The sequence below is a fragment of the Sipha flava genome, unplaced genomic scaffold (assembly GCF_003268045.1).
Source record: "Sipha flava isolate LNK unplaced genomic scaffold, YSA_version1 176_pilon_pilon, whole genome shotgun sequence".
NCBI classification, from domain to species: domain Eukaryota; kingdom Metazoa; phylum Arthropoda; class Insecta; order Hemiptera; family Aphididae; genus Sipha; species Sipha flava.
The window spans coordinates 2,884,876-2,895,742 of record NW_020272062.1 but is presented as its reverse complement, the minus strand read 5'-3'; the positions used below and the strand labels follow the sequence as shown (position 1 = coordinate 2,895,742).

The 10,867-nt window shown below is 28.3% G+C and overlaps 2 protein-coding genes across 3 annotated transcripts; both read left to right on the top strand.

The window, feature by feature from the left end:
• Window positions 1–338: 338 nt before the first annotated feature.
• LOC112680390 (cysteine and histidine-rich domain-containing protein) lies at window positions 339–2,413 on the top strand. The gene is made up of 6 exons (XM_025550476.1): window positions 339–467; window positions 1,059–1,165; window positions 1,220–1,501; window positions 1,573–1,746; window positions 1,851–2,039; window positions 2,101–2,413. The coding sequence occupies exons 1-6, from the start codon at window positions 389–391 to the stop codon at window positions 2,308–2,310; spliced, it is 1,041 nt and encodes a 346-aa protein (XP_025406261.1). The 5' UTR covers window positions 339–388; the 3' UTR covers window positions 2,311–2,413.
• A 33-nt stretch (window positions 2,414–2,446) lies between these two features.
• On the top strand, window positions 2,447–5,785 carry LOC112680389. Of its 2 annotated transcripts, XM_025550475.1 has the most exons (3): window positions 2,447–5,011; window positions 5,109–5,230; window positions 5,325–5,785. In XM_025550475.1, the coding sequence occupies exons 1-3, from the start codon at window positions 4,995–4,997 to the stop codon at window positions 5,639–5,641; spliced, it is 456 nt and encodes a 151-aa protein (XP_025406260.1). In that variant the 5' UTR covers window positions 2,447–4,994; the 3' UTR covers window positions 5,642–5,785. The 2 variants fall into 2 exon arrangements, with proteins under 2 accessions (XP_025406260.1, XP_025406259.1); XM_025550474.1 differs by having other exon boundaries at window positions 2,447–5,230.
• The last annotated feature ends 5,082 nt before the right edge of the window (window positions 5,786–10,867 follow it).

Genomic DNA, 10,867 nt, shown 5'->3' with positions numbered 1-10,867 from the left:
GTTAATGAAGTAATGTGAAAATGTATTGATGTAAAGCTGAATTTAATTTATTATTTTATTATACATTTATATTTTAAACCAAAAGCATAAATCCAATAATTCTATAACATTGTATTTTTATTTTATATTTTTATGAGTATGTAAAAAAGGAACATAACCATAGTAAACTTTTGAGTTTAATGTTCATTTCTTGGCAACACTGTTCTTTAATTTCTTATAAATATCTTATTTCCATGTTTTAATCTATACAGAGTCATTTATCACAATTTTTCATTTTGAGTGGTGTGGTTTAAATTAATAAAATAGTTTTTCTTTTTGTCTATAGTTTATTGTATTCATTAACTTAATTTAATTCACCTTCATAAATTTTAATATTTAAAAATAAACAATGGCTAACGATGAAAATTTAGTTTTGTGTTATAATCGCGGATGTGCTGCGAAATTCTCTCCAGCATTTAATTCTGAAGGTATTTATTATTAAAATGTTGAAAAATGTATACATTTAATGCCTATTCATTATTATTATTTATATCATGCTTTAATAGTATTTGTAAGCTATGAAATTTAATTCACTAAAATAAATTCATATGGCAATTTATAAACAAAATTAAATGTATATTGTGAGGTATTTAGTTATTCACTGGATAGCTATTGATATAAACATTTAAATACTGAATTGTTAATGTTTTAATATATTTACCAACTATAGTATTGGGTAATATTATTAGACTACCTGTAAAATTGATTTCATTTGTTATGTTAAAAAAGTTAAATGAAAATTGTTAAAATTAAGTTTTAATCTTACTCATATGCAAGATTTGTTGTACAAATACCAAACATATTTGTTATTTTAAAGGTAAATGCCAATTTATTTTCTATTTTTTTATCATTAATGGTATCTTCTTAAATTACTAGAAGTATAACTAGTTTTAGCTAATATGTGAATAATTTGTTAAAATAATTTCAAATATGAAATATTTTAATCTTAAGTATATAAGAATTTAATGTAATTCGATAAATAATTTATCATTTTGGTGTTTTTCATACTAATATAATAGATTCCTGTGTATTTCATCCGAGTGAACCTTTTTTTCATGATGCATATAAAGGTTGGTCGTGTTGTCAAAAGAAATGTACCGATTTTACTGAATTTCTCAATATAAAAGTAAGTTATATTTAAATTATTTCTTATATTATTTTTATATTTGAATACTTGTAGGGTTGTACAAAAGGTTATCATAATAATACAAAACCAAAAGAGCCTGAAAAATATGTTCTGGATAAAAACACCAAAGATGATATCATTGAATATCACGCTCCAAAATTAGAATCATTGCCTAGACCACCAGCTACTTCACCATTAAAAAGTATCATACCAACCATATCTTCTTCTCTGTTGCAACAAATTAATTCTATAAATATAAACAATACAAATCAAAATGACAATAATAGTTCAAGCATAACTATTGGCACTATGTGTAAGAACAGTGGATGTAAACAGGTTTTATTAATTTATGTTTAATATTATGATTATTTAAACATATTTACTATATCATTGCTCCAATATTGTAGGCGTACGAAGGTTCAGAAAAAGATAACCTTGCCTGTATTCATCATTCCGGTATACCAGTATTCCATGAGGGCATGAAGTATTGGTCATGTTGTAACAAAAAAACATCAGATTTCAATGCATTTTTAGAGCAAGTTGGATGTTCTCAAGGAAATCATTGTTGGATTAAAGACTTGGTAAATATTGTATTAATATTAAATAAAAAAAAAAAAAAAAAAAAAAAATGATTATTTCATTAAAAGCTGAAGTGAGTATTAAGTAGTTGTTATTTTTTATTTAGAAAACTCAAGGACAAACAAACTGTCGATTAGATTGGCATCAGACTGGACCCTGGGTTGTGATATCAATCTTTGCTAAAAAATATGATCCAAAAATTTCTTTTGTGAAATTGTCTGCTATTAAAATGTCAGTTAAACTATTTTTTCCTTCTGAAAATTCAACTTTTTCCAAGGATATTGAGTTATATGGGGTATTTAATTGTCATATAAACATTTGGTCAAATATTTAATTAATTATGATTAATTTTCTAGATTGTTGATGTTGATAATAGTTATGTCTCCATGTTGCCGACTAAAGTTGAAATAAAGCTTAAAAAGGCTGAACCAATATCTTGGGGTCGATTGGACTATCCTAATGAAAATTTTTCAAATGTTATGGACCTGTCTGTAAATTCAAACACTAACACCAATCATCAAAATATGGATAGTACTGTTGAAAGTGTTGACCTTGGAGATCTTTGATTCTTTAGAATAAATTAGAAGCACTTTATTTGTACTTTAAGATCAATTTCTAATTTAAATTGATTTTTTTAAATGCTTTCAATAAATTATGTATTAATTTGAATTTGTAACTAACATAATTTTATTTAAAAATAATATTTTGAGTTATAGTGTCTTAAAATTAGTAATTAATTATTTGTAAAAGCATTAATATAATATATTCTTATATTCAAGGTATAATGATTTACGTAGTGCAACGTCAATTCTGTTTATAAAGATAATAATATAGAATTATCAGAAGATGAGCTTATGACTCAATAATTATGAACAATAGCGTAGCCAAGGATATGGTCCTCCCTCATGGGCCGTGTTTATGCACTATACCAGTATACTACTAGTTGATATTTTAGTATTTTAAAACGTTGGTACTAAATGTTGATCATGAATGTTGTGGCGACTAGTCTAGCTCTATAATTTTATAATCATTATAGTTTTTATAGTATGTCATGTCATGTTAATGCTGTTGCAGCTAACCACCGTTAATTTATTATTTTTGTAAATTATATTTTATTAATTATTATTAAAACTATTTTAAAATGCTGAAAATACATTTATAAACTGATGGAAAAAACTGGTGAAAGGTGAACTATTAAATCCACTCTTATCTAATCTGGCCAAAAACTCATTTAACCCTCCCATTTAAAAATCTCAGCTATGCCACTGATCATGAATATTTCTTAAGGTATCAAGGTAACCCATTCCTAAAAATGTTTTAAATGTATAAAAATACATTTTATTCTGCTTAACCTCCAAATTGTGACTAAATCTCACTGTTTACATTTAAATTTTAAATTATAGTTTTATTAAAAAAAATGTTGAAGAATACTAAACTTTATTACTATCATGAAATAATGAGATTATGAAAACTGATCTTTATGAATTATCACTGGGTAAACATTCTAAAATGTAAAACTGTCAAAGTTTATAAAATGTAGTCTTATATTATTTCTTATTCATTAAATGGCGGGAAGTATAAGAACTATCAGAATGAGGCTGATCTCTATTCCAAGAAAAACAGTATTTGAAAAGAGTAAAATCCAAATTGTTCTAGCAACTTTATTTAAGGGTGTGAATAGTCAAATTAGTAAAAACAGTTATATTTTTCATAGATATCTGTTTTAATGGTGAATTTTACTTGATTCTAATATTTTAAACTAAAATTATAACTTAAAAATGGCAAATTTTAAATACCTAGAATGTAATGCAATGAAGAGTCATTTTAAAGTTCTATATACAAACAAAATATTTAATCCCTAAAGCAGTGCTTCCCAAATTTTTTCGACTCACGGCGCCCTTTTTAATTCAAGGCTTTTTCAGGGCGCTCTTCCCCTAGTCATAGCATGGTTAATCATACGGACAATTTTGGAACAGATATTATTTCATGACAGCGCGGCGCCCCTATACAGACATCGCGGTGTACCAGGGTGCCACGGCGCACACTTTGAGAACCACTGCCCTAAAGCATAATATAATTACTATAGAAAACAACATTATTTGCATAAATCTTAAGTAAATTTGACAGCAAATAGTAGACTGAAGGAAACACCTCAAAAATAAATTATAAAAAGGTTATCAAACTAATATTAAAAATATAATACGACCTTAAAATACTTTATTTTATCATTTTTTTTAGAGCCTATCTAAAGGTGCGTTTTTCTTGCAACGTCAGACGCATTATCACTAGGTACATGCATTTTATAGGTAATTTTTTTTTATACTTACGTTTAATGCATCACGTCGGTAAATTATGCAGTGCGTTCAGGCGTACTACTAATCTGCACTAGTGCAACGTTCAGACATCTTGCGTTTAGACAATAAAAATGCCCAAACTACTTGTGCTTTCAACAATTATCATTATTTATTATCGTTATTAAAAATATGTCCTTTAGTCAATTGTTTAAAAAATCCTTCAGTTTTTCTCGTAGACACTATACTGTTGAATGTATTTCTCTGTTTAGGAATCATTCGAAAAAGTAATACATCTTCAAAATCTTGTTCTTTGAACATTTGACAAATAATATTATTATTATTTAAAATTAATTGTCGTTGCATTTGGATAAAGATATTTTTTAAACAAATTTAAATAACTACGTTTATGTAACCAATTACTGTTGCAAGTACTAAGATAGAATTTCAGTGAACGCAGTTTGATAAAAAAAAAACAAAAATGACTGCGTCTAGACGCAGACAAATTTTGCGTTTGAACACTACTGAGAAAACGTAACTTAACAGCTTTATTTGTGAATACAGTTACGACACCACGACTTATGTATTTTGTAACCTATGGACATTAAAATATGTATGCAATTTTACGAACGTCTGACACGAGAGAAGAAAACCATTTTAGTGATTAGTGTCAAGTTAAATGTTCAATTTGTTTGTATTACAGTAGGTGGTTTTTTAATTTCAGTTCGTAAACAATTGTTTCATCTATACTATTGTCAACTAAAGTCACGTGATATTGACGATGAAGAAACGATAAAAATATTTATTGTTTTATATGTGGACCTGTATTATACCTATATGCAGGGGCGTAATTTCAATAAAAAAACTGTGGGTGCTGAAGCCCTTCTAATTTTTCATGTTCTTCATTGGTTAGTTGATGATCATCAATAATATCAAAATCATTAACTGATTTCAACAAAATGGGATTGACTATTAGGTAAACGAATTTACTCGACATTATCGTAACACGTCGTACGGTACGACAATAACGCGCCGCCTCGCGTGAGATGCATGATATTTATGTATTTTTTCAGTTCCGATCGCCGTAGTATTTCTGCTCAGGAGATGGACAGGAACGACAAGCGGTTGCAACTGAAGGCGTTTTGTTTCATCTGCGGATGGCCACAGTTTCTGGTCTGGCTGACAAAGGACCAAGGTGAGTACGGTTGAGGTTTTATTTTCGCTACGGCAACTTTCGATCTCCGTTGGGGTTTTCTTAACGTATCTCGTTCGTACTATTCCCGTATTAGCTCGTCGAGTTTTCGCGCATCACGGTTGCTGTGCCGGACTGGAAGAACCGCAAAACGGCGCTCTGGCTCATGATGACGTCGGTGGTCGATCGGCTCCCAGTCCCGCAGCCTTTTCGGATTGTGGTTCGCAAACGGACCCCGTGTCCGTCACCGTTCCAGTGGCCAACCGCGACTTCGGGTGTGGCAACTCTTGCGTAAGGTTCGTTAACGTGTGCACGCAAACTTACCCGTTCGTCGGGAAAGTCGCGTCCGACGTCAATGAATCTATAACGAGGAGGCGAATTTTGCATCGATTTACGATGCGGTCGACTCGGTGACCAGTGTCCGCGTGTCGATAGAACAAATCAGTCCGTTCGATGATGACAAAGACGAAATTGTCCCTAAGATTCGATAAAATACATCTTGATAATGAAGTTAACGCCAGCTCACCGAACATGAAATACATAATCAACGATATTGAAGGTGACTTAAAATATTGTATAAATGTTTAATTTCTTAAACTTTTTTTCATTACTTTAATAACATTTTATATTTTGTTTACATAATATTTATTTTTTCTTATAATATAATATTATTATAATATTGCATATTTTTATTTTTTGTTTCTTATTTATATCATCGCATACACGATAAAATACATAATTAATAATGTAGGTAACATATTTAAGATTAAGAAAAACTGATTTAATGATGAATTTATAAAACTATAAAATATAATAACTAAAATGGGTATAATTTTTTTTTTTTTTTACATGGAAGAAAATTCATATAATATTCAAGACAAAGTGCAACTGAATAAGTTTCTATATCTTTGTTTTCAATTGAATATAAATATTTATAAGATAGAATTAAAATAAAGTGGATTCCACCTAATGTAGGCATCGGTTAATGTGGGTAACAGGATTCTCAAAATGCTTCTTTAATATAAAAATAGTATCTTAAAAGTTAAACAAATGCAAGTTTTGTTGTATTACCAATTTTAAATACACTGAAATGCATTCATGACATAATATTAAAATGTAATCTAAGATCATTAAATACTGGCTAGATTGACAAGGTTTTCTTTAACAGACTTATTAATATGAAAATCAATGTAAAATCAATGTAAAATCAATAATATATATTTCAATCAGTATGGTTATATACAATAACTAGCCGACCCGTCACAGCTTCACCCGTGATTGGTTGTTTATTTTGCTTTCGGACCATGATATGTAGAATTTTTTATTCAAATATTATTGTTTAATGTGATCGGCAAGTAAATATAAAAAAAGGCTCAATGAAAACGGATTGAAATTTTTCTAGAGTTATAAATGATAAAAATAAATACAGATAAAAAAGAAATAATTTATGTTTGAATAATTTAAGAATTTGAAATTTAAAAAAGAAAATTAAAAAAAAGCCATTCAATGCCCCGGTTTAGGGATTTAAAAATTTGACAACCCTATCTATTACTATTATCCAGTTCGAGGACCGAAGAGATGAAGGACGAACTTCCACCACAATTATTTAAATAATAAATGTATATATTTTTACAATAAAAACTCAGTTTTCTATACAAAATGAGTATTGAGTACTTAAATGTAAATTAACATGAGTACGTTTTGGGGTGCTAGGCACACCCAAACTCCCCTTCGATTGCGCCTATGCTTATATCCATATATCGACAGATGAAAATGCATTATTACGCAAATTCTTTTTCACTTTAGGGATAAAGTCTATATTGTAATTATTATTATGTTTTTGTGCAATTGAATTATTATTGGTACACCGATTTAGACATAATTTGTGTTAAAAATCTTAGATGGTTGCGTACCGATTAGGGTTTGTTTAGTATGTGACGGTAAACCTTGAAAGAAAATATGATTTGGAGATTAGAATTTATTTTGTGCTTTTTTTTTTTTTTGCTATCAGATAATATTATGGTTATTTAAATGCAATTAACATGTTTAGTATGTGATGCGATAAATAATATTAAAAGCAATCAACGAAAAGAAAATATTGTATAATACATTTAATTAGAAATGTATGCACTGAAAAATGAGAACTATTTGATTTTTCTAAGTGTCTTTAATTTAAAATTCCAAATAATAAAATATTATTCATGTAGAATTGATCAGTGTTCACATCGACAATGTTTGTTTCTAATTCGTACGTTTGTTTTGTTGATTCAAAATTTTGACAGCTTCGGCATATTTATTTAACATGTAAATATATTTATGTTTATGTTACAGTTATAACTATAGACTATAGTCTTGAATTTTGTTATTTTATGAAATACCTGCGAATGTTAGTTTAAGTATAAAATTATACTTAAACTAGTTATTTCATAGATTATCTAGTTATTTTATACAATTTTAGTTTGATTTCTGTTAAAGTATAGAATAAATTTAAATTTAAAATGTATAGTTGAGCCGTCACGACTTCGCCCGTGATTAGTTGTTTATTTTGCCTTCGGATTCGGACGATGATATGTAGAATCGTTATTCAAATTTTATCGTTTAATGTGATCGGTGAGTAAATATAAAAAACGAATAATGAAAACGTATTGAAATGTTTCTAGCGGTATTAATGATGAATATATTTTTATTAAAAATAATTACAGGTACAAAAGAAAATGTAATGCTAATTAATCTATAGTTGATAACTATAAATATGTTGATAACAAATGATATAATAAAGAAATAATATAAGATAAATATAATATATATATATGAGAATTTTATGAAACTTCTGAGTACATGTTTTTTATTCTCTCCTGTTGAAATCAAAATCATAAGATGATTCGGGTTTGTCCATGTAAAAATCAATCTGAAGGTAAATTGACGACAACGTACCTAAATGTTTGACCTTGAGCTTTGTTAATCGAAAGAAAATTTAACAGGAAATTGAAGCCGTTTGAATGAAAACGGCAAGTAAAGGTTTTTTAACAATGTAGGTGATTTAGACTTGTTTCACTTACCATAAATATGTAAGGGTAAAATTGCATGTAGGTGACAGTTTTGTTCTATTTTAGTTATTTTGCTGTAAAATATTAATGCGATATCCGTCTTCAACTCTAGTATATACACATGGACGTAGATTGGTATTATTATCTGTAGGGGCTATATTATTGGACTAGAAGAATGTATTCCAGAAACTCCTTATCTTTAGTTTGAATTAAAGCGAAAGAGAACATTTCCTAGAAAAAACAAATTATAGGTGTCTCATTCTTTACCTGACATTTTATTTAACAATACATAAAAACAAATAATTATTTTTGAGTTATTAAATTAAACTTATTTTTTTTTAAATAATTAATAAAATATCGTTCAACAGTTAATAGTGTTTTGCTCAATTTTTCAAAACATTATCAACTAAGCGACAATATATTGTCACTAGGCGACATTTGTGTCGCTAAACAACATGTTTGAAAAATGCACTGAAAAAACATATAAACATTTGTGACCATAAACGTATAATAGAATTAATATACGTACATGTTTGTGACAACTGATAACTTATGGTGCGAGGAAAAATTTTAATATAAATAATTTTAAGGAAAAACTAATATAAAAATTTCAAAACATCGATAAAACATCGATGTTTTCTTCGATATATCAAAGACTAAACATCGATGATGAAACATCGATGTACCGAACATAAACCTTGATGTTTTAAAAACATATATGTTTTTAAGTCCACTTTTAGTAATTACGTTTAGTTTAATTTGAGTTGGTGTTGTTTACAAGTTCCCTAAGTCTAGCAGAAATGAGTCATTTAATGCAATTTCAGAATACTCGGGTTAAATATTGTTAAGATCATCAGGTATTGACGGATTGTTAATTTTAATTTTACTATTTAATGGACTTGGATCATCTACTGCAGTCTTCGTTGTCCCTAGTTGGTGGTAATGTTTTCATGTCAGGCTTTTTCTTTATATTAAATATACTCATAGGCGTATCTAGGGGGGCTTGGGGGCTTAGCCCGCCAGTGCGAATATTAGCCCCCCCAGAATTATTTGTATTATTTTTGCTCATTTCGTCGAGTAGTCTTATTTTCATTTAGTTTAGTGTTTTTTTTTTATTATTATTATTGTTGTTTTTGCAGCCCCCCCCCCAATACATTTGATCACCCTACGCCTATGAATATAATTTTTAAAAAAATAAGAACGAGAAAAAAAGAAACAAAGGTAACAAAATTAATTAAAAATGTATGAAATAATACGATTTATAGTAAAATATAAGACAGACGTGTGTGTAATTAGCAGTACACGAGCAAACAACAAAGACATATCAATTTTGAGAAAAATATCGATAAATAATTAATTATGATGTGTGTGTTCCATACAATTAAATCATTATCCATTATCGTTATAATCATCGGACGACGGGATAATGTATGGCACAACGATCTCACAGGGTAAACCCAAAAAATTAATACGACGTTGATCTATAAATAAACATGTTTGTGATAAAAGTAAGTAGTTTTTATCAGAGGCGTATTTAGACTTACTTCTAGGGGAGGGGGGTGACTCAATTTTTTTTTTAATTCAAACTCGAAATTTATAAGTCAAATTTTGGTGATATTTAAATCGGATGAATCCTTAATATTTGTGGTTTTTTCTTAATCTAATGTTGGATCCACTTAAAATCGACTTTTGCGTAGTTCTTTTTTAACACCTGGCTGTGGTTTGAGAGTTACACTTGTGTTTTATTTGATTTTTCACTAAGTATAGACCCGAACAAAAAGTTCAATTTAGTATTCACAGCTACGCGTAATTTGATTTCGTTATAAAATGATTCACATTAAAAAAATTTGTAATGTGTATCTCACATACTTCTATAATCGATTCCTTAAATACGGATTCAGGAGGAGCGATCGCCCCCTAAAATACGCTCCTGGTTTTTTATGAATGTTAGTGCAATAATTGTCAATACACAATAGACAGTTAATATTTAAAGCTTGATGAATTTTAGAAAAAATTATAAAAACATTTAAAACTAGAATTTATTAATTTTAGTTAAAATGAGGGGGCTACAGCCCCTACAACCCCATTCATACTACGCCCATGTGTATACATTAACGGATATTGCAGTGCATCATAAGATTTATTAAATTCTGAAACTCGACGCAATTGTTCATTCCAACCGTGCAGAACTATATCTCTGGGAACTTTATCTTCATTAACTAATAATACTAAAATATATTTGTAAAAATTTAGCATTATTTCCAATTTCGGGTAATAAACTACCTATCAAATTATGCGCTTGACCCTGCATGTATTATTTGTATATTATGTATGATTATTGGTTTTATAATCATTATTTTCAATTTCATGTTCAAATAAATTTGTATAAAATTATAGAAATTCTAATTTACGAACATAATGTGAGATTAGTGTTTAAATTTGTATTATATATTTGAACTATTTTTCAGAAAATTGATGATAAAACAATAGTCCGATAATTATTTTTAAATATTTATACAATAACTGACTGTTTCATAATTGTATAATACGCAATAGACTTATGACACAGATTAAATAAGCATATCGATATAAA

Bases quoted from the DNA above. Each gene is read 5' to 3' on its own strand.
- LOC112680390 (XM_025550476.1), top strand. From the start codon at position 389: ATGGCTAACGATGAAAATTTAGTTTTGTGTTATAATCGCGGATGTGCT. The intron at 1,747-1,850 runs GTAAATATTGTA...TTTTTTATTTAG, and splicing joins ATTGTTGGATTAAAGACTTG to AAAACTCAAGGACAAACAAA. The intron at 2,040-2,100 runs GTATTTAATTGT...TTAATTTTCTAG, and splicing joins AGGATATTGAGTTATATGGG to ATTGTTGATGTTGATAATAG.
- LOC112680389 (XM_025550474.1), top strand. From the start codon at position 5,086: ATGATATTTATGTATTTTTTCAGTTCCGATCGCCGTAGTATTTCTGCT. The intron at 5,231-5,324 runs GTGAGTACGGTT...TTCCCGTATTAG, and splicing joins CTGGCTGACAAAGGACCAAG to CTCGTCGAGTTTTCGCGCAT.